This window comes from Coturnix japonica, chromosome 1, assembly GCF_054131305.1.
Source record: "Coturnix japonica strain WE chromosome 1, WE-NBRP24, whole genome shotgun sequence".
Taxonomy (NCBI): domain Eukaryota; kingdom Metazoa; phylum Chordata; class Aves; order Galliformes; family Phasianidae; genus Coturnix; species Coturnix japonica.
In genome coordinates, this window is record NC_140663.1 from 18,626,273 (window position 1) to 18,651,027 (window position 24,755).

The window sequence follows — 24,755 nt, forward strand, 5'->3', positions numbered from 1 at the left end:
TTCGAGAATCAACATTCCAGTAAGGTTCAGAGAATAGCCTATGAAATAATATTTCAGTGTCAGCTATGCATTAAGCCATAGCTGAAGTTTTGGGGATCAGGAAGCTTGTAGTCCTGAGAAAACGGAAGTTAAGCTAACCCATCTTTTAGAGGGTTTACCTTAGCTCTTCAGATTTGAAATATCAGTTGTGGTTTTGCTAAAGGATGGAGTGAACTGGTGTCTGGATTCACAGAGAGGAATTTATTCAGTGATTTCAGTCAAATCACAAAGAGCAAGTTTCTAACAGCTCATATGAGATGTTCCTGATAAAATGTAAGAAAGACAGTGTTGTAAATATGTACAAATGATTCTCATGTTGAGACTACTTTGCAAATAATTGTCTGAATGCTACCAATAGTATTACATGAAATAGCTCCCCATTTGCAGGCCCAGCTGTTAAACCACTTTGTCATATCTGTTATTTTATATCTGTCAATACTTGGTAAGGTCTCATTTACTTAATTCTTCAGAGCAAATAGAAGAAACAAGAAAACAGGGAAAAAAAACCAAAAACACACACACACAAAAAAAAAAAAAAAAAGGAAAAAAACATCCCTACAGCCGAAATTATATGTAGCAGTCACAGAAATAAAGCTGAAAACTGATACATACATTTTACACATTTTAGCATTAACATAGCAATTATACAGTAGTAACTATCTTAGAATTTGCTTCAATTTTAATTCCATTCCAGTTTGCACTTTTCTGTCCCCACCAAGGCTACTCAATTTTTTCATTAATCTGTAGATTTTCCATCCCATTATTTCTACCTGATATATGTGTACTGCACTGAGTTCTCTGACATACCGATGGATTCAGACTGCTGATACTGCACCATGCTAAAGCACATTGATCACAAAGGTATCAGGTAATCAGGAAAGGATTTAAGGATGCCTCTTTGTAGCTCTGACTGAGAATGGATGTATTAGAATGTACCTTTTTTTAACCTTTGTGAGATCACTCACTGGACATCATAATGTGTCCAAATTCACAGGTGAGCTACCTAGCTTGTGAGTGGTAGAGATGTCAAAGGGTTGGTGCAAAGTCGTGCTGCTGGTGTTTCAGCTTGTCTCACCCCATGCTCACCTGGCCATGATTGCTCCTGTGGGTTGCTTACGCAGCCAGATTCAATAACGAGATCTTTCTCTCCATGTTTTTCACCTATTTCTGAATTTCTTGGTCTTGGAGGACCTCAAAAAGGAAGATTGGGTTTGTCAGGGTTTGAGATGCTGAATTTCTAGTTATTGTTATAGATGATTGAACACACCCTCTCAGTCTATACGGGTACTGGTACAGTAACAGTGAAGGAAGTCATAATATGGGGGATGCAGGTTTTTTCCCTCTGTTTCTGTATTCACTGAACTTATTTAGCACATCAGTGATTCTAATGCTACATGGTGATCTGCTGTGACATTCCTACTGTCTCATCTGAATAGATAAGTATATTGAAACCGAGTAATCCTTGCGGGTGATTGTCAATACTCCAAATAATCATACTTGCAGATTAGATAGAGCCTTTGATTGCCAGTAGATCTGAGGGAACACAGTGGATATTTTCTGTGGTTTCAGATAAAACTTTTATATTTATTGAAGACAAAGAAGTATGATGATGGCAGAAAACTTTTTAACTTTTTTGTTCTATACACAGGATGTTTCTTAAATATAATACTTTGCCCACTGTGTCTTTCTTCCTCCTGCAGAGCTTCTTCTTGATGAAAACACACATTACTGATTTTTAACAAATCTCTGTGATAGCTAGATATTCTCTATAGATACCACCAATCCTGTTGCTACAGATGCTTCTACTTCAAATTGTGTGGTAACATGCCATAAGCCGCTTATGATTTTTTTGGTCTATATAGCTTATAACTTTTTTTTTTCTTTTTTTTTTTTTTTTTCATGTATTTACTTTCTGTGACATAAAATTAAATCATGGAAATGCTGAGTTTGCAGTACAATAAGCCTTTTGAACAACTAATTAAATGAAGATCAGAAGATAACTTGTACCTAATTAGTGGAGTCAAAAGTTTCCTTTCTCCCTTTCAATGTATTTTTATTTCCTTTCTCAAAGGGAACTTAGTGATATTTTCACTGCTGAATCTTGACTGCAGGTCACTGTTGTGTCATCACCTGGTAGCAAGCCCTGTCTGTGTTCTGAATGCAACCCTCAGGATTCCTCTTTTATTCTCTGGTTCCTCAGAGTTTTCACTGCCTCTTCAGATCCTTGTGGTCAAACTTTGGACTTGTTTGTTTCCTGCTGCAATGCTGTGTTCCACTTTGGGCAGAAAGTGCCAACCCTGGCTAGATAAAGGCTCCCTAAGGGGTTCTTTGTCAGCAGGCCTCACTGCTGATATAAAGGCTTCTAGCTGGGATACTGGTCTCTCCCTGTAGCCCTCACTAACATTAATGCTCTCCTTTAGGCAGACTGACCTTTCAGAGTTTGTCTGAAGCAGCTATAGGTTCCAGATATAGAAACTTCATGATTACTGCTACTAGTGCACTTGCAATCCTTACAAAACAAAGATGTGTGATAATGTTGTGATGTGTGATAAAAAAAAGTTAAATTTAAACTTTTAAATTTAAACAAATTTAAACTTTCCCTTCAATTTGAGTCTGAATAAAGTATTTTAATCACTTTCAGATGTAAGGAAATACTGAGGGCAAATATCTCAAACTACAGCATCAAAAAATCTTGGCTGTCTTTTATATAATTATCATTTTACAAGATTCTTGCAGTGTAAATTTGTATTCCTTTTAAAGTCATTTTCCTCTCTAAGGTTGTTTGAATTTAAATATTCCTAGTGTTCTGTAAATAATCAGACCCAAGATGTTTGGCTTTTTTTAATCACTTTGACAGAAAAAATCTTTCCTTTAGATACTAGGTTAACTGATAGGGCTTATGGTTATTTGCTTTCCTCATTTTCTTTTCTTTATCAGTAGGAAAAGATAACATTCTCAGACAACTTTGATTGTTTTCATTCCAAAATATTCTTCTTTTTTTAATGAATTTATTTTAAAAAGTAAAAGACGTTTTTTGTTTTGGTTTTAATAAAAGTTATGTTTCATTCATATTGCAACAATATTTTGCATATCAGATCACATGTAAACGTTTTCTACAAATGTGTGGGTTTAACAAATTTGGTCTCTCAACCATGTAATCTCAGTAGGAGGAAAGTTAAAAACAAGCTTGCTTTTCCTAGCACTTATGATTTGAAATCAACTTACTTGCATGACTAATAATGAATGTCCTCTTAGAAACTGTGTTCTGTATTGTTCATATTGCAGTAAGGGCTAGAAAGATGTGTTAACCGATGGCTTTTTATTTTAGTGGCAGAAAATGGAAATAGTTCCAGTCCTGAGTTTCAGTAATAATTTTCTCAGTTACCTTTATGACTCAGCAACCCACTCCATTGTTTTTGGTTCATTTTTGAAAGGCTTTTTTCCTCTTTAAAAATGTCATTGCTTATACATAGTTTCTGTCTATCAAAATCTCTATTGATAGAACCTAATCTGAAAAATTACGTGGACACAAATGTATATTTTTCTATGTTGATCATCTTTTAGTGATGTGGCATGCACAGTTATTGGTACTTTCACAATCAGAGATTTAGATAAAGCAGTTAAGAAGCTTGCATAGAGATCCAATTATGTTAACTTAGCTCTTAAGGAAAAAAATGAATATCAAAGCACTATAACTTTCAAGTAAAAATGTCCAATTATTAAGATGATTTTTTTTTTTTTTTTTTTTTTTTTTTTCATTCACCAAAGCACAGGAATTCAGATGAACAGAAAATGAAATTTTACAATATCTGATTTCCAGCATCCTCTTAGAAATAATAGGATACATAAGCTCTCTGATTTATAGTGTGTATGCACTGATGAGATATATGACTCAGGGGCAGCAAATTTTCTGTGATGGTCTTGATTTATAACTAAGAAATCCGTAAATTAAAATTACACTGATGTGATGAACTATCAGAGACAGCCATAATCACCATCAGCCTTAAGCATAGTGTTTGGTGAACTAGTAAAATTTGGGAACTCCGCATCGAGAATGAGCTTCCCTTCAGGCAGCCATATCACAGGAAGATTTAAATCAGTGTTTGATTTCTCTTCTTTGCTAGGAGTCTTGTAAATTATGTATCTAATCCTGGAAGAAACTATCAACACTGACATTAGTCAATTCTTTTTAGAAGTAACGGATTCAAAATGCATTAGTTCCCTTTCTTCTGACATGATAACAGAAAATGATTCAAGAAGCTTGTGGTATTTTCTCTAACTACAGCAAACAAATTTCAAGCTTTGCTGTAGGCCATGATATTTCATTAAAGAAGCCAGAGTTCCGTTGGTAACTATTATATAATCGATATATTTTTTAAAAAATTGCTGAACATAACCCCTGTGTCCAACAAAAAACACCGTCATGAAATGCACAACAGGAACAGTTAGTGCTATATATGATTTTAACTGCAAACAAAATATGACAAAAAATATTGCCTGTGGGGTATTCTTCTGCCCACAGGGCAATAAACTTTAACCTTAAACTCCATCCCTGTTATCTGCCTGAAAATTGTTGATGCTGGGTTAAAAATAAATCACTAAGACAAGTGAAAGTGTTTGGGTTCTTCTATTTTTCTCAAAAATATACTGCCATTTTCCTTTATTCCATAAAGGGCTAGAAGTCAAATAGAAAGAGACTATCACGGGTCTTAGAAGAGTACTTATGACTTATGTTTTACAAAGCTAGTCCTGGCCTTAGCACTGGTCAGTAAGTATGACTCAGGATTTATTCTCCTTTACTGTCCAAATCTGAGTTCAGTATAGAACTTGTAGTCACTAATGACAAACGCTGCACTTGAGAGATCAGTCAGCAGTGTATGCAGACTGTGTACCAGCCAGTGAAGCATCTGAAACATGCAATAAAAATAGGATTTGATGATTTTGAAAGAAGGTGAAAAGAAATGCTGAAGATCCAAGGCCATTGGAAGAACCCGAGAATAGTGACATCTTTTCTTCTTTCTGAAGCTTTTTTTCTTTGTTAGTCTTAGTAGTAACTTTTTTAGTGAAACAGACATCTTGACTGACTCTAAAGAAAAAAAAAATGGAAGAAAAGAAAAGCTGCTAAGAAAATTTCCTGACCTTGGATAATCATTTGTTCTTCATTAGAATGATACCAAATTGCCATTGAAGCAACCTCTGCTGAGAGGATTTTTCCCACATTGTCAGAGTGAGCAAAAGTCAGGATTTTCAAATGAAAAATGGGGCTGCAATTACGAACTTGGCTGTGAGTGTCATAGGTTTCTTGAGTAGAAAATTCACAGAGATTTTTTTTTTTTCAGCGTGATAATTCTGTACAGGGATTATTATTAGAATGAGATATTTATTATTTAAATAGTCACAACCAACAAGACTGCAGAGTATTCTTATTAATTTCAGAAAGCAGAAAGGAGATATTACCGTTCATAACAAATAAAATGAATTGTTTTTGTTTAAAATTATTATTATTATTATTATTTTTTTCCATAGAATTACCAAATCACAGAATGGTTTGGGTTGGAAGAAACCTTGAAGACCATCTAGTGGTCCTGTCATGGACAGGCTTTCCCTCACCAGCTCAGGGTGCCCAGGGCCCCATCCAACCTGGCCTTGAATGCCTCCCAGGATGGGGCATCCACAGATTCACTGGGCAGCAGTACCAGTGTCCCAGTGCCATCTAACATCTATCTTAAATCTCCTCTCTTTTGTTTTAAAACGATTTCTCCTTCTCCCATCAGAATCAGACCATGTAAAACATTGCTCCCCCTCCTACTTATATACTCCCCTCAGGTACTGGAAGGCTGCAAGGAGGTCTCCCCAGCACCATCTTGTCTGCAAACTGAACAAGTTCAGGTCTGTCAGTCCTTCTTCGTAGGAGATGTGCTCCAGCCCTTTGATCATCTTTGTGGCTCTCTTCTTTCACATTAAAGGAAATATGCAATAATATAACAATATGAAATCAGAATCTTTTGTATGTATTCTTGAAAAGCTTTGCATTCAAGTACAGAACTTCAGAGCTGCACCTGTTGTACTTCACAGTGGTGTGGCATTTAGCATAAACAAACATTAGTGGGCATTTAGATTAAGCACGACCAGCAGCAAATCTTCAGTGAGTTGCTTTGTGAGGTAGCAGTGTGAAACATAGTCCATCAGCATTTTTTTTTTCCCCAGTCCTTTCCATCTTTCTCCTCTCCCACACAGCAATTTGTATATGTATTACAATTTAAATACTAAGCTGCCCTTTAAACCTAGAAGCAAAATGTTCATCTTAAAAGCTTAAAAATGGTAGATTAAATAATATTTGATCATTGTGCATTTGTGTTACATAATGGCAGTCTGCTACTAAATTAAAATTCATTAAATAGAAAATTAATAAGACATTCAGTACTTTTGAGATGTTAAAAGAGAATAACCAACAGTTAGTAGTACATTACTGTCTGATTTTTTTTCTTCTGTTTGCTTTCCTGTAATTTCTCTTCAGTTCATTATTAATATTATTTCTTTAGCACACTCATCTAATATTTATTTCATCCTGATAAATCCTCAACCATATTCTTTTCAGCTGCGAAAGATAAAAAGTGAATCATTTTACCCATTTCCAAAATGTTTCATCACTGCTTTTCATGGTGATATTGTGGTGTTTCTTACAGTTAAGACAGGGAATGGAACATGATGGCTTATCTCACTGTAACTTCACTTCACAGTGAACAGATTTAGTGGGGAGGGGGACAATAAGATGTGCCAGGAGTGACTGGGACACAAAGGGAGGACTGCAATAAGGATTTCAGTAACTTGGTAAATTTCCCCTTTTAGGGTAAGCAGAGGCTTTGCAATGGTTAACTGGGATTTGCATTGCCAGATACTACTGCTGCAGTGAATTCATGAATGGATAATGTAATTCATCTTTTCCTCATTGCTGTTACCTCAGCAGCAAAACTGTGACTTCACTTCCAGAAGTAGAAAGCTGGAAAATGTCCCATTACAAACAGTGAGAACAATCAACCTTCTGAAAGTATGTTCGCAGGGAAAGGTTGAACAGCGTAGGATTGTTTAGTCTTGAGAAGACTGAACTGGATGGAGTTATGCTAATTTCTTTCAATGCTGAAAAGATTAATCTTGAAAATAATGTATTGTTAGTCATAGTTAATTTGGCTGTTAGAAAAAGTGGATTTGAATTGCAGTAAATGAGTTTTAATATGAGCATGCAGGAAAATTTTAAATATGAGGATAATTAAGCATTGGATTGCGCTGCCTGGAGGGCTGGGCAATCTACATCACTATGGGCTGGCTCGAGCACGTGATCTGTGCAGATTGATTCTGACATAACTCATTTAGATGTGGGGTCAGAGGAGTACTCCAGAGATCTCAGTCAGACATGATATCTTAAGGTTTCTAGCTTTTGTTTGCTTCATTTGATTTTTTTGTAATCCCCTCCTCTAAGGCAGATTTCTTATATGCCTTCAGCAAATACTGGAAAAGACACAAACAACTAGACTTAACACATTAGTTTCTAAAGTGAATGCAAGATTATATATTTAGCAAGAGCTCTAGAAGAATGCTGAAACAGATTTATTACCTTATAAACTTAGTTACTTGCCTAGATTCCCTATTGCTTCTGTCCCTCAGGTTGTGTATTCCATTAGTAGGTAAGGACAAAGATCTTTCACATTTTTCACAAAGATCTTTCCATCCACACATAAGTCTCCAGACTGGTCTTGTTTTGTAATGGAAGAATACATAGCATTTCCCAAATTATTATTATTTTATTTTTTTTACTGTTTGTCTGTTGTTGTTTTGTTTTGTTTTGATTTTATGTCAGTGTGGAAAAGCTTACTACTGTGACAGTGGTGATTTCTCTTACCCTACCATATCTCAGCAGAGCATTTTTCCCATAGTAAAAAGCAACACAGAAACCCTACTCTTAAAACTGTTTAAAATGCTTAAGTATTACTCTTATAAATATAAAAAGTAGTTCCTTAAATAGGCATTCTTTAAAACCATAAAGACAGTCTAAAGATATTTAACTTTTATGAAGATGCATTACAGTGTTTCTATTTGTCTGATCCAGTTATGATTTGTTTTTTCTTTTTTCTTTTTTTTTTTTTTTGTGTGTGTTCAAAATATGTAGTACCTGAAATCTGCCATAATGTGCTACACAAGAATGCAGCTAAAGGGTTCTCAAGAGACTATTTAGCCCTCTCATAAAGATAGTAGCTTGTCACTCCAAGGATGAGGACTTTACTGCCTCTGAAGACATCTTGTTCCATTTTTTAACTACCCTTATAACTCTGAAGTATCTTAAAAATACCCAATGTTAGTTCTCATTGCTGTAATTTAAGCCTTTTACATATCTTGTTCACTGTTCATTGAGCACATCCTCATCCTTTTTATGCATTTGAAGATGGTTGTCTTACCCCCTAGACTGAATAATTTCTCCAGGCTTTACAACCTGGGTTTATTCAGTTTAGTCCCACAGATCGTGTTTGCTAGAAACATATGTGATCTTTACTGTTTTCCCCTGGACTTCACATTTGATTTTAATTCAAACAGCCACAACAATCCAACCTTCATAAAGCGCTCTGTCTGATCTCACTAGCAGAGAATGTAGGAGAAACTTCATTTAATATACTTGCTGGTAGAGAGTAAATGAGAAAGATTATTTTATCTGTCCATGTTTCTCGGGATGGCATATGGCTTTTTGGGGGGGAATATTTATTATTGATTCATCGTGTGATCTACATCATAGCTCTGACATCTCAATTTATGAAGTGCTGCTATCTCTCTATACTTTCTATCTTGTAAGGCTTTATCTTGTTAAAATGCTTGCTCCTTTTTTTTTTTTCTTCTCAGATCCTTTTCAGTTCAGCAGTGTTACGTGGATTAAGTACTCTGACCTTCATTGTAGCTCCAACCTTATTCTATCCAGTGTTACTACTCAAATTTCATCACTATATATTCTGTTCTATCATCCAAACTTAATTAAATGTTTTTTACAAGCATTAAATAAAAGCATACTGAGAACAAACACTTTTCAGGCCCCATCATATACCACCCCTTCCATTATGACAGCGAATCAATGACGTATTTTATCTTCCTGCAGTTTTCTGATATAATTCGCACTCAGCCCTTCGGGGCTAGATCTGTTTCAATAGGTTGCTTATGACTGAGAGTGTAATTTGAGATGGTGTCAAAAATCTTTCTAATGTTAAGATAAATGACAACTACCCGCTTGTCTCTCATCCACGATGCCTGTTATCCTCCCACAGAAGGAAATGTGACAGCTTATTGTTGACAGATCCCTGTTGGCTGTTATTTGTCTTGTTTATTTGTTTTATCTGTTTTCAAAATGTGTTTGTTTATTTCTTTTGGGAATTTTCTGAGGATTCTAGTTAAACCAATAATTCAGATAATTTGATAAATCCTTGAGTTTTTGTCCCCTTTTCATAGCATAAACACTATATTTGTGTATGCCCCATCCCTGGAGATGCTCAAGGCCAGATTGCATGGGGCCCTGGGCAGCCTGAGCTGATGGGTGGAAGCCCTGGCCACACCTGAAGTCTGGAACTGAGTGGGCTTTTCAATCCCTTCCAACCAAAGCCATTCTATGATTCCATGGTTTACAGTTTGCAAGTTTTCTGTACTTTCCCATATAGTCTAAATAGTTTTCCAATTCCTCAGTTAGTTATTTGCATATCATAGAATAAATCTCAGTATGCTTAGTCTTTATGAAAGTTCCTGACTTCCTGAAGTGATCTCGTTTAGAATGTTTATAATTCTTTCCTTAGCAACAAGGATTATTTCTCTCTCCCTCACCCTTGGTAAATGCACTGGGTAGTGCTTTCTCTAGCTTAAACTTCTTCTGCATTGACCTGATTTTTGCAGAAATAATTTTCCTCCTAATAGCTACTTGGGTGCTCTGTTTGGGATTTAGGATGAGAATAATGTTGGTAACATATTGGTGTTGTAGCTGTTGCAAAGTAGGGCTAAAAGTAAAGGACATTTTGGCTTCTAATGCTGCCCTGCTAGCAAGGGGGCAGAGGTGTGCACAAGGAGCAGGGAGGGGACAGAACCAGAACAGCTGACCCAAATAGGAAACCCACAGAATAAAACTGGAGGAGTTGATTGGGGGAACTGGTGCTTCTTGGAGTCTGGCTGGGCATCAGTTGGCATGTGGTGAGTAATTGCATTGTGTATCACTTTTTTTGCACAAGTTTTTGTTATTATTATCCTTTTTCTTTTCTTTTCCATCCTATTAAACTATCTTTGTCTCAACCCACAAGATCTACCTTTTAAAATTCTCTCCCCCATCCCACTGGGGCAGGGGATTGAGCAAATTGCTGAATTGGTGTTGAGCTGCCTGCCAGTTTAAACCCCAACACACATGTTTGTTTTTTGCCTGCCATACCACTAAGTCTCTCTGCAGAATTTTCAGTTCAGTTATTGACACTTCATTCTTAGCTTCAGCAGAGGCTTGGCAGGGAGCTCTCCCCCTGCTGCTGAAAATCTTAGTATAAATCACAGTCTGTTGCCATTTCTGAAATAGCTCAGACTTTCAGACTTTCTACATGTGATTTTGTTACCTGGATGAAGCTATATTTGAGAGCTCTCTGTGATCTCCTTTATTTTATTTTATTTTATTTTATTTTTTATGTAGTGCTGAAAATCTAAAATGAGTAGAATGGAAAGATGTGACTGTTCCCTAAATGAAGCTGACAAAGGTGGCACAAACTATTATAGTGTGAGCTACCTTAGAGGAATGTCAAAATCTACATCTCCATGTTTAGGACTTTGCAGTGCTTCAGGGTAGAAGACACTACATGCATTAGCAGCTATTTTCCTTAAAAAAGGTTAGGCAAATAAATCAGGAGTGTTTTAGTGATACCTCTCTTGAAGTGGGGAAATAAACTTGATCCCCACATTTCAATCAGAATTTTCTGTTCCTCTGGCACAGTCAATTATGTTACAGTGCTGCTGAGGTGAGGGCACCTTTGATCAAAATTTCAAGTTCTTCACTTTGCTTAAGTGCTTTTTGGAGGTTGAGGGTCATAAGATCACATGACCTTCCAGCTCCGTTTCCTGTTATTCTTTGGGTCATCAACGTTGTGCTTCCTGTCTTGTTGACAGTTCTGCTTGAATGTAAATATTTGCAAAAAAAATATATGTTTGGCTAATTTATGGTTTAAAATAAATTAATTAATCCTAGTGATAAGAAACGTGATAATAAGTCATCTTCTTAAGTACTATTAAATATGTATAAAGTTAAGCCCTTGTTGACATAACTTCACTGAAGTTACTGGACTGGTCTAAAACTGCATGAGTTCTAATGCAGGACATCATAGTATCTAACAAGTAGTCCATCATGAAAGTGTCTGGGGACAAAATTTCCTCCATGACTAAAAATATGTAATGGTGACTCTTTTTTCCCCTAGAAGATAGGGAACCTTCAGTGAATTAGCCATCAACTCAAAGATGAAAGTCCTTTGCATTCAAATGGTATTTGTGATTAACTCCTTGTCTTCTTTCTCTCTACTCTGAGCAGTGGAAGTGAGTGACATCCTTATAACAAAGCTGAGGAAGTATGGTATAGATGAGTGTACAGTGAAGTGGGTTGAGAATTGGCTGACTGGCAGAGTGCAGAGGGTTGTCGTTGGCGGTGCGGTGTCTGGCTGGAGGCCTGTAACTAGCGGCGTCCCCCAGGGGTCTGTACTGGGTCCAGTCTTGTTCAACATCTTCATCTACGACCTTGATGAGGGGATAGTGACCACCCTCAGCAAGTTTGCTGATGACACAAAGTTGGGAGGATTGGCTGATAGGCCTGAAAGCTGTGCTGCCATTCAGCGAGACCTGGACAGGCTGGAGAGCTGGGCAGTAAGAAACCGGATGAGGTTTAACAAAAGCAAGTGCAGAGTCTTGCACCTGGGTAGAAATAATTGCATGCACCAGTACAGGCTGGGGGAAGACCTGCTGGAGAGGAGCTCTGCTGAGAGGGACCTGGGTGTCCTGGTGGACGACAGATTGACCATGAGCCAGCAGTGTGCCCTTGTAGCCAAGAAAGCCAATGGCATACTGGGGTGTATTACAAAGAGCGTGTCCAGCAGGTCGAAGGAGGTGATCCTCCCCCTCTACTCTGCCCTGGTGAGGCCTCATCTGGAATATTGTGTCCAGTTCTGGGCTCCCCAGTACAAAAAAGACAGGGATCTCTTGGAAAGAGTCCAGCGGAGGGCCAATAAGATGGTGAAGGGCCTGGAGCATCTCCCCTTTGAGGAGAGACTTAGGGAACTGGGTCTGTTTAGCCTTGAGAAAAGAAGGCGGAGAGGGGATTTGATCCAGGTTTATAAATACCTGAGGTGTGGGAGCCATAGTGGTGAGTCTGGTCTCTTTTCAGTAATGCGTGGGGATAGGACTAGGGGTAATGGGATGAAAGTACAGCATAGGAAGTTCCGCACGAATGTGCAGAAGAACTTCTTTACAGTGAGGGTGACGGAGCACTGGAACAGGCTGCCCAGGGAGGTGGTGGAGTCTCCTTCTCTGGAGATATTCAAGACCCGCCTGGACGCCTACCTGTGTGACATGGTGTAGGGAGCCTGCTTTGGCAGGGGGGTTGGACTCGATGATCTCTAGAGGTCCCTTCCAACCCCTGCAATTCTGTGATTCTGTGAGAATCCGAGAACCATTGAGAATGAAAGGTACCTACAAATTGATGGGAAATAGCACCATGATAGTGATTTGAGGCTATGATTGACAATATGAATTCTCTCTAGTTTTTTTTGTAGCATTTTCCTTTCAAGTATATTTTTTGCCCTTGACTTATTTCCATTCTACATGTGCTTGCTTAAGTGTTTGTAAGTTTAGTCTGTCAGCTGTTCTCTAGAGGGATAAAATCTGTCTAGCAGACTGAATGCAATGATCATTATATTCAGACTAATAATGTATTCACTTCAGTTGAACCAGTTTCAGTTCAATTTTGGTGTGTGATTGTTCAGATGACTTGATTGGACAAGGTATATTAGAGACTGGAACTTTTACTCTGAGAGTAGATGCATTAGACAATTCAAAAAACTAAATATTGGACTAAATTGCCTTAACTCATTCATTTGCTGTGATCTTCTGATGAACCTTTTTGTCAGAAGGGAAATACTTCCAGAAACTTGAGACAGAAATAAGTATAGCTCTTAGTAACAGCAGCAGGGGATGTTTCAGACCTTTGTCATTTTTTATAAATAAGAATCCGAATAAAAGACATATAAAGTTGTATGTGAGAGCTTGATGCTTCTGAAGATCTTTGCTAAGTAATCAAATAAGATGTTAACCTGCTCCTATTTTTCGTGTAGAATACACTGCTTATATTCCTCTGTTCGTATTTTGTATAATTCTATTAATTAGAATAATATTCATAAACACGTATTTTTCATTTTTAGATACATTTCTAGCTCTGAGATAAGGCTTCAAAAATGGAAATTCCTGCAATTGATAGTTCAACATAATCCAAAACATTAAAATACTGTCCAGCTAAGTCCTTGATATAAATCCTCTGAAGTGTTTTGTATTATCATCCTTTGGTGAATTATGTAATTGATAATTATTTCCATTATCATAAAGAATGAAAAACAGAGCGTTCTTGTATACTTAAATGGTTCAGAAATTGTATGTGACCTATTAACAGCATTTTGATTGGTCTCCTTCAGTTGCTTGGAGCGTTGCTAGATGAATGAGCTGCTCAATTGTTGGAGGAATGTAGGTGCCAGGAATGTAAATGTGCTTTTTGTAGAGTGGCATGTAAATCTCATCTTGTTTGATCCCATTTCTCGAATCATTAATTTTTAGCTTTGTTATTAGATATTAGAGAAAATTGTATTTGTAATGTTCACGAAGGATAGAGGTGTTTACACAATTTTGATATGAAATGGTATTTCCTCTGTGTTTTGATGGTTTAGTGAACTGTGAACCTTAGCGCTGCAAATTAAAGCAAATTGCCACTCCATCAGGCAGATATCTCACATAAGGATGATTTTTATGTCTATTTAAATAGCAGTGAAGCCATTCTCTTTCTGCATCATGATGTATTTTGTAGAAATTGAATATGTGCCTTACAGACATGCTGTCACAATCTTTCAGATATTTTTACTGTAGTAAGTATTGGAATACTCGAAAACAAAACCTCGTGATAGGGGAAAGTAAAGTACTCCATGACAGCACATCAATCTGTTAGACACTGCAAATTCATTGGAGCCACTGAAAGTTGATAATAATGATTATTAAATTAATTACATTAATGGTAATAAATACAGACCCAGCCAGCCCAGTCCATCTCATCTAAACAATGTATTTTACAATGAATTTAGTCTTGTCATATGTCACACTGTAGTGAAAAGCAGCTAGCAGATGTCACATGAAAATGAAAGTTAAAAAATAAATCTTCTACAATCCAAGTTTGCCTAAGGCTGCTTAAAAAGCTGAGACTCACACTGGCCTAGCAGGAGCTGAGAAATATAAAGACTGATAAAGACCAATTTTTTCATCAATAAGGGCTGAAGAGCTGCATGACTTTCTCATGTTTTCTTTTAATGTCAAAAAAAAAACCCAAAACAAAAAAACACAACCTTTTGTCATTCTATTAATTATTATTATTATTATTATTATTTGTGTGTTTGTGGTCATGTCTTCCTTGTCATTTTCATTCTCCCATGGGAATCCTGTTTAAAAATGTGTGACTAAAATTAAGCTATTCTGATATTTTGCAGTATTTGAACTTATAAATCACTTTGGGGCAGGTTTTCCAAAGCATTTAGATGATAAAAACTGCATAGGGAAACAGTGGGATTTTCATAAACAGATTAAGCATGTAGGCTCCCATTTAAATTAATTAAGTGGACTGAATAGTTTCCCTGTGGTAATTTTGAAAGTTCCACTGTTACGTCTTTCTGTCCACTTAAAAACAAACAAAAAACAAATGAACAAAAAACAAACAAAAACAAAAACAAACAACAAAACAACAACAACAAACAAAACAAAACAAAAAAAACCACCTGTTTTTGGAGGAAGCTAAGCATCCAGAAACTACTTTTGAATTTGATGACAATTACAGGTATTCAGCAGTTCTGAAAATTATACAGTGTGCATGACTGTATGTTCCAAAAATGTCTCTGATGATCCTCCTCTTCCTTGTATATCAACAATTCCTACTATCATATATTGTCTAAATTCAATCTTAAAGAAGATGTGGGTTAATGATTGCTGTAATCTATGAATAGAAAAATAATGACACAGGTGAATATTCCTCACAGATTCAAGAACCCAGGAAGTTGATACATACATTTGATAGCTGGAAAAACAGATAGAGCTTTAAGAGCTTTGTTGTAATAATGACTTTGACCATATTTCTTTATTAAATTCATATCATAGAAAAAACTAAAAACTGGACCAAATGAGGAATGCTGCATGTATGTGTAGCTGGGAATTACTGCAATAACCAGAAGTAGCATGGCTTTTCAGTTATCTGGATTGCTTCTGTCTGAAAAGAAAGCAGAAGGTACTCCCCAGAAGGACATCTCAGTCTTCTTTAATCATTACTCAGTTTAATCATTAATCAGTCCCTGATCAAATGATGTCCTTAGATGACTCAAGGGACTCACTGTGTTGCCCATGTGAGCATGTTTGTCCTCAGTACCATGTGGTCACTTGTTTGCCCTTTTGAGTGTCAAGTGAAAGCCAAGTCCTACACTGTGCAGAAGGGACAAAAGAGTCAAAGAGCCAGTCTACATGCTTCTTGTATATTCAGGCTGTGTAATACTGTAACATGGTACTCAGAGGAAGGAAAAGTCTGGACATTCTACATTGTGATTTTCTCCCAAATCTCTTGAAAAATGACTGGAAAAGTAAACCTTTGAGGCCAAAATTAGCCTTCTTGATAAGCTGTCCCTATTCTGTCCTCCTCCAGAAGGAGCTGAAAACACTTTTGATGTGTGAAGTTTTGTTACTGCTATTTCACTTATAAATAAAACCTCTAAATTTAATGGAAGTGCTAAGTACTTAATAGACAAGAACAAGGCAAGTCCTTCATCCTTGAGTGCTTACCAGCAAACAAAGGAATAAAAGATGGAACATGGGAGCATGGCAGAGCGAATGTGGTGCCTGTAAGAAATGATTTGCTCTGCCAACTGCTCTGGATCATTTGGTGTGACCTCTTGCAGAACGCACTAAGGGTGGGCTAAGGGTTGCTGGCACTAATTTGAGTGATAATTTTAAGCAATGGACACTTTAAGTCCATTGGTTTCCCATACAGATTTTATATGGCAGGAGTATGCATGAAGAATAGACAAGAGCATGAAAAAACAACAACAACAACAACAAAACCCACAAAAACACACACACACACAAAAAAAAAACAACCCACAAGAAATCACATTTATTTTGTTAATGCTCTGCTGTGGAGAAATTTGCAACTTCCAAAGGAAGACTGCACTGTGTGCGTCTGCTTTATACTACAAAAAATATCTTGGAATTTTTAAATTGGGAGAACTAAAGTGTAGCCATGACTTCTTTTTCCATTATAATTCAGAAAGAAACATATGCTCATTTTGTCTTCTAGAAATGAAAACAAAACTCCTTTGTGAATTTTCAAATTCAGAAAGTAAAAAAAAAAGTGTGAAATACCAACATTCTTGGAAGAGGCGGCATTGCATTTTCTATACACTGGTGCTTTTTTCTGGCACTTTTTGTTCTGACAAAACGGATGCAAAGAGATTTCAGTCTTTTTCTTCACTATACCAGAAACTTATTTGAAACTCTTGTACCCTTATTTTGTAATTAAATGGTTGAGAACTAGTGGAACTTATATTTGCATATGATTAACTTTTAAAGCGCTGCGTACAGGGGTTTTTTGCTTTTAAAGCAGCCATGAGTCAATAAATATCCTTATAGATGTCAATTTGGTCAGCAGTAAAGAGGTAAATAGAAACTAATGACACTCATCAAGCCAGTGGCATGAATGATTTATTGGACACAATCATTTAACACTTTCATAAAGTCAATACATGGTGAAGAAACAGGTTTCTTATTATGGTAAACTGCATTTGGACTGTCAGCATGTAGTGATTTATGACAAATGTGTGGCCAGGATTAGGATATTATAAATGAGAGTGAATAGAAGGCTCATTAATTTTTTATACCCACAGGTAGAAGACATGCAGTGGGCTAATAGAGAGCACACTCATCCGGCATCTGTCTGCAGCCTACCCTGTAAAGCTGGGGAAAGAAAGAAAACCGTGAAGGGGGTACCCTGCTGCTGGCACTGTGAACGCTGCGAAGGGTACCACTACCAGGTGGATGAATTCACTTGTGAACTTTGCCCCATCAATAAGAGACCGAACGCCAACCGTACAGATTGCCAGCTTATCCCCATAATCAAACTGGAGTGGCATTCTCCGTGGGCCATTGTGCCCGTCTTCATAGCTATTCTTGGTATAATTGCCACCACCTTTGTCATCGTGACATTTGTCCGGTACAACGATACTCCGATCGTCAGGGCCTCTGGACGGGAGCTCAGTTATGTGCTCTTGACTGGGATTTTTCTCTGTTATTCCATTACTTTTTTAATGATTGCCACACCTGATACAGTGATCTGCTCATTTCGGAGGATCTTCCTAGGACTTGGCATGTGTTTCAGCTATGCTGCCTTGCTTACCAAAACAAATAGAATTCACAGAATATTTGAACAGGGTAAGAAATCAGTCACAGCTCCCAAATTCATTAGTCCAGCTTCCCAGCTGGTGATCACTTTCAGTCTCATATCCTTGCAGCTTATTGGAGTGTTCATCTGGTTTGCTATTGATCCACCACACACCATAGTAGATTATGGAGAGCAGAGGACTCTTGAACCAGAAAATGCCAGGGGAGTTCTCAAATGTGACATTTCAGATCTGTCTCTCATTTGTTCCCTTGGATACAGTATTCTCTTGATGGTCACATGTACTGTTTATGCTATTAAAACAAGAGGGGTTCCAGAGACCTTCAATGAAGCAAAACCTATTGGATTTACTATGTACACAACGTGCATAATTTGGTTAGCTTTTATTCCAATCTTTTTTGGTACGGCCCAATCAGCAGAAAAGGTAAGTGATAACTTTGCAAATCAAATACCATACTCTCCTTATTTTTTTGTCTTACTATACTTGTAAAACTGCAACACTTTCACTCAAAAGATTTAGCAGTTCTGAGTGCTAATTATGAACAGTCTCAGAATTCATAGGAAATAAAATATGTGATTCAAATAGTAGGTTTCCTGCATTTCAACACAAGCTGTTGAATGTGACTGTGGGTAATAATGTTTTCATTTTCTTGCTATATCCTTGCATTAAATGACTGTTTCTGTTGATGCTCATTACTGCCCTTTCCTAATGCTCCAGCCTGTTACATGAAGCACTGTAAATCTTTATAATCCACATATCTGGTAGCAGTGGTTATGTTTCAAAAGCCCAAGAAGATCAACGTACATTTGTCAAAAATAATGAAGAAGAATGCTGGGACAGAATGAAAACAATTACTATTCCCTCTGATTGACACATATAATTTAAATAAGATAGGAGGAGTGAATGAAGCATATGTGAAATTACCTAAGGCATTTATTATTGTCTCAGAGGGAAAACTTTTTCCTGATGTTTTAATGAGAAGTTCAACATTGCTTGCGTGGTTATATGTTACTCCTTTTTTAGTTGGCACAGTTCTTTCCTGGTATCAGTAATGGTGAGACCATACAAATCATATCCTATAACTCTTCCCTTTTTCTGTTCTAATGGGAAGACAGGGATAAATATCTACTGTGTGAGTTTGTAGTCAGCTGATAGTGGTGAAGAGAATAAGTTAAGTTAGGCAGGAAAAAGCAATAATAGCAACATCAATCTTCTGCAAACTTCTGCAAAAAAAAACAAAAAAAAGAAAACAAAAAACAAACAAAAAAAACAAAAAAAAACTGCAAATCTCTAAGAACTAGAAAAATCATAAGAAAATAAAGTCATTACTCCTTTATATAAATTCTTTTCCCTTCTCTTTTACCAGGTGATTTTTATAATATTTTTAAGTACATATATTAAATTTAATTAATTTGGTTGGAGAAGTTAGCATGTATCCACTTTTAGTTGCTCAAGAGTTTAACATGTTCTCAGTTAAGGTGACACTCTTGCTTGTAAAATAAAGAAATAGACCCACATGTATTTTTTTTTAAAAAAAAAAAAAAAAAAAAAAAGGTTATTAATTCTGTTAATTCACATGGATAAATTGTATGGTGAAAAGTGTGTGTGTGGTGAAAAAAAAAAAAAAAAAAAATCCACACTAAACATTGAAGTAAGCAGGCTTACTGAATTGGATAATGTTTGATTTCCACAGCTGTTTGTATTAAATCAGAATAACTGAGTAATGAGATAATGACATATAATAGACACACTGAAGATTAAAAAAAGTTTGGTATAAGAAAATATATTCAGGTGCATTGTATTTAAATTCTGAATTTCTGTGTGTGTACTCAGGTTTAAGTCGGAAAAAGATTTCGTAGTACATTTGTTTGAACAGCTTGGTCGAGTAAGTTTTATGGTAAGCACCAGTAACAAGTAGTTCTGAGTATTGAAACACAGAAAATATTACTTGGCTGGAAACTAGGCAGTGAGGTCTGATTTATACCATTGCTTCATCTCAGCTTGTAGAAAGGGATGATTTGGATTTGACATCTATAGATGGGATTAATTAAAACCTCTTCTGCATTTGTCATATGAAACCTAAGACTAAATACATGTTATTCTAAATCACACAGCTTCTACACTAAATTTCACTTCTTAGTTGCCTTCTTTAAAGATGATTTCTTATTCTTCAGATAACAACTTTCCAGAAAAGAAAAGCAAATTAATATGCTAATACAGTAGTTTTGTAATTCAAATAATTCTTTTCACAATGTTTCTACTTTTGGCTGTAAATAAAAACATATTTCCACACAGAGTATTACAGACATCATCATAATAGCTCATGCATTCATACAATCAATTGTTTATTTGAAGAGGAAAAAAACTAATAACTTTTAGTGAACAGAAACATATATTGTCTGAATGTACTCCAACTTGAAAGGGACCTTAAATATCATGAAACTCCAGCCCCCTTGCCATGAGCAGGTTACCACTGACTGGATCAGCCTGCCTAAGGTGCCATCCAACCTGGTCTTGAGTGCCACCAGGAATGGGGCATCCACATCTTCTCTGGGCATCCTTTGCCAGTGCCTTACTGCCCACTGAGTAAAGAATTTCCTTCTAACATCTAAATTAAATTTCTCCTCTTTTAGTTTAAAACTGTCATCCTGCCACCATCTACCCATGTAAAAAGTCAGTCTCCCACTCTGTTTAATTACTGGAAGGCTGTGTTCATGTCTCACCAGAGCCTTCTCTTCTCCAGGCTGAACAAGCCAAGCTTCCTCAGCCTTTTTTCATAGGAAAGTTGCTGCAGGTCTGGAGCTCTCTGTTGTTGCTGGAGTTCTCCAGACCCACTCCAACAGCTTGACTTCTTTCTTCTGCTGGGACCCAAGCAAGGCCTAGATGGAGGTTTCTCAGTATTACACAGCCACTAGAGAAGCATTTTTAAACCAAGCTAATATGTTATTGAACATCTTGAGATCTCTTATATTGTTATTCTTGAAGGCCTTTTCCAATTTAAATGATTCAAAATTTTATGATATATTTTGAAGATTGAAGAAATTAAATAAAAGCAGACATTTCTTTAATGTTTACATGCTTTCTGTTGATTTTAAAATCTGTTTTTAATGGGTTGAATTTGTTTAGAGAGAATGAGCAAGCAATAAGTTGAGGAACTTCAAGTACTCTTCAAAGCAATAGTTCCTTTTTTGAAATGTTGACTGTAATAACATTTAATATAGAATCTGTTACAAGCCAGGTGTATTTCAGAATAGCATTTAATTGTGCTTTTGAGTTTAAACGTATTTCATTTGGAATAGAGTAGGCAAAAATTCTCCAAAGTGTTTTAAAGCACTTCTGTTTTCTTAAATATTAGTAGAACTTTCAACAGTAGGAGAAATCATTATGTGTATTTGGAAAATAAATTTATATTAATAAACTATGCTATGAACACAGAGTAAGTAGAATGCTTAGAGAATCATTTTTATTTCACTATCAGGATATTTCCACTGATATAAGTTCCACTGATATAATTTCCACTGAAAATAACTAAGTGGTAAACACAGGTATCTGGATCCAAAATTCATAAATAATTATGGAAAGGTCATCTTTATACTTCGTAGTTATTGAATCATTTTCCCCATATATAACGTTTCTCAAAGACTCTGGATAGAATGTACATGATTCTAAACCAAACTATGATTGTTGATATCTGTCAGACAACAGACATGCATGTTGAGGAACGTATAAATAAACATAAGTATTTTTCTACAGACAGTCTGCTGTATCTTGCAACCAAAATCATTCTATGATTCTGTGGTCTTGCTCATGTTTTGGTTGTGTAACATGGGCTGGGGAAAATATCATTGCTGGTTAGTATATCTGAATTAAATACCTGCATATGCATGGTGTGACATATCCATAATGGAAAACATGCTAAAAAGTTGTTATAACTTGAAAAGACTGAGTAAGAACATTGATTTATAGTTTTGACATGGGTAACGTTTTTAGTAGCACTTTCCAACATATACCGTTTCTATACATAATTTATGTAAATTTACAGATGTTTAAAACTAAGAAAAAATTGAGAAAAAGACTAAATAATAATCAATGAAAGATAAAAAAAAACAAAACAACAAAACAAATCCAAAGTAGCCCTCACACCCCTATTTCAGTGGCTTTTATGGATCTCCATGTTCATTGTTTCTCCTTGCTCTCAAGTAGAAGAAAAAAAAAAAAAAAAAAGTGATTAAGCATGACATTTTAGGTTGTTTCTCTAGACATTCTACTGAGAATTTCATGGGCATTGACTTTATGTCCCTTTATGTCCTGTGTAATTTTTTTTTCATTCGTGATTTTGTATTTTCATGATCAGACCATTTTGACTGCTGCTGTTGTTAAAAAAAGAATCCACTATAAGTAGTTAAATTATTTCAGTGCATCACTGAACTAAATGAAAAAATAAATAAAAAAATAAACCCCTCAAAACCCTAAGTCATAAAGCACTATTCTCCTAACACTTGCATAAAAGTTAGTGAGGTACACTAAAGGAAATGTTCTGTGAGAAACATGCTGTCAATATAAGCTTTCAACTGCATCTATAAGCAGTAAGACACTTCAGTACTGGGATCGCCTGGAACAGAGATGTCTAAAGTATCACGACTGGAATGCCTCAAAAAAAAAAAAAAAAAAAAAAAAGAGTGAAATTATCTAAGTGATTAAAACAAATGTTTGGTGAACCTCTGGGTAAAATGAAGTTACAGCAGCAGACTACACAAAAAACGAAAAACAAACAAACAAACAAACAAAAGCAGTGAGGATAGATGTCTCTCTTAAGTACATTTATATTTGATAAAAAAAGCTTTTTTATTTTTCTTCTTCCAGTATTGACAGGTAGATTAATCATGTTCACTCAGAAATAATACAGACATCATTTTTTATATTAACCTGGAAATATTGTGTTTTAAATGAGAAGGTGAATGTTTTTTTCCCATACTGCAAAGTAAAACAGGTTGTTCTCTCTACTAAGAAAAGAGAACCATAGAAGATGTTGAAAGATTTCCTCCTTCCATTCCCCATGGAAGCAATAGCAAGGTGTAATCTAATAAGGCACATGAATTTTACCACATTTATGAGTTATTCTGACATCTTTGATCTTTCTTTTCATAACTGCAGCAAAGATAAAGCCGGTGGTAATATAAGGTAGCTGTCTTACCATAAATCATTATCTATATGATCTTACTATTCCATCTGTTTTCAACCCAGATTTCTTGATCGAGTGGCTCTTCTTTGTATATATGGACATTAACTACATTAAAAGGAGCTGGACACTCTGCTAAAATCACCTTAATATTGACTTGTAAGCAACTGGTGTAGTTTTCAGAAGGAAAATATTCAGTTATCAAGTTCTTAGTGGGAAGAAGATGTGATTCCATCAGCCCACAAATGTGTTCCATCAGATCCATTCTTTAGCATACAAACAAACAAGCCAACCCAGAAGAAAGCCCTGCTAATAAGAATTCAGGTAGAAATGCTTTGCTTCCCCCACATTTCAACAAAACCACCTTTCTTTTTTTCTATTTTTTTTTTTTTTATCCCTTGCATTATGTATTCCTGTGACTGTAAGAAAACAAAGCATCTTAATGATGCTTCAGGCTGCGTTAATGAAGCAGACTGAACTGAGCCTTTTCTTCACCTCAAGGCATTCTCTTTTAATTCCAATCACATTCAGAGATCTATCTCTGCAGGTAGTGTACATCACAAGAAAGAAATCAAGAAGGGCAACTTATCACGCTAGTATTTAATGAGTATTATTTGGCTTAGTATTTGATTAAACCAGAATCTAAAGTATCTCTTCAGAGGGATATTTAGAATGGTTTTTACTTTTTAATTTTGTGGAATCCAAAATTAGAAAACAGATGAAAAATACTTTCCATGTTCTGTAGGTTATAATTTTTCAAACCAATCTCTGTACTGTTTTTCTTTCTTTCTTTCTTTCTTTCTTTCTTTCTTTCTTTCTTTCTTTCTTTCTTTCTTTCTTTCTTTCTTTCTTTCTTTCTTTCTTTCTTTCTTTCTTTCTTTCTTTCTTTCTTTCTTTCTTTTTTTCCTTTTTTTCCTTTTTTTTTTCTTCAGAATCATTAGACTTTAGGAGGACTCAAAGGCTGGTAACAAAACTAGAAATACTTGAATTTTTGCATGTTTTGGAAGCACTAGACTGTTGGACAGTAATCTCCCTCACTGTCACTGGAAATTGTGTGTTTAGAAGGATGAAGCTTTCCATAATGCTTTTCTCATTTCAATTGTTTGTTTGTTTGTTTTCAACCAAATCTCATTTTTTCAAAAGTATCTCTTGAACTTTATTGTTTCTAAACTGATAATTTCCTTAGGATTTTTCTAGCCCTCATCAGGAATGAGAACTTAATTCTTCTGCTGTTGAAACAATGTTGGAAAAGTGAGAATACAACTGAGTTGTTCTTTGCTATCCATTCCTCCTCTTCTCTTTTCCCCATTGGGACAGAAGTGCCTCACTCTTTGCACATCCCCAAGGCAGCATGTTTCTCTCCAGCTGGTGAATTTATTCATTGTCATCGACATTACTGGGTCAGTTCTTTGGCTTAATAAATTGCAGTTAAAGCAGTTCTATAAACCTGTTCTTTGCATCCAGACTTCCACGAGTTGGTATGAAGGAAAGAACAAGTTTTTTTACTTCTCTGATGTGAGTGGATAAACTGCAAAATGTACCTCCAGTGAGACACCAGTTAAATTTATAGATTCTCTTTCATTTCAAAAGTCGCTTTGTAGGATTCCATTCCACAAGCTTTTTTTCTTTGGAAAAGCTGTACAGTATCTTCTAGAATAAAAAGTAAAAACTGTAAAGAATAATAGAGAAAAGAGGTGGACTGACACATTCTGAATACTGTGAACATTTAGAAAACTTTTTTCAGTTTCAGATTTTTCTTTTGAGTTGAACTTGAATTCAAAGGAGTTTTGAAGTAGATTAACTTCACAACTTTT

General features: G+C 35.9%; 1 protein-coding gene across 2 annotated transcripts in view; it reads left to right on the plus strand.

The window, feature by feature from the left end:
- Positions 1 to 24,755, plus strand: part of GRM8 (glutamate metabotropic receptor 8) — a 303,037-nt gene that overhangs the window by 248,344 nt on the left and 29,938 nt on the right. For both annotated transcript variants that reach the window (XM_032442703.2, XM_015852739.3), the window contains exon 8: positions 17,250 to 18,185. In XM_032442703.2, the coding sequence (XP_032298594.2) occupies positions 17,250 to 18,185 (936 nt within the window). The remainder of the gene's footprint in view (positions 1 to 17,249; positions 18,186 to 24,755) is intronic.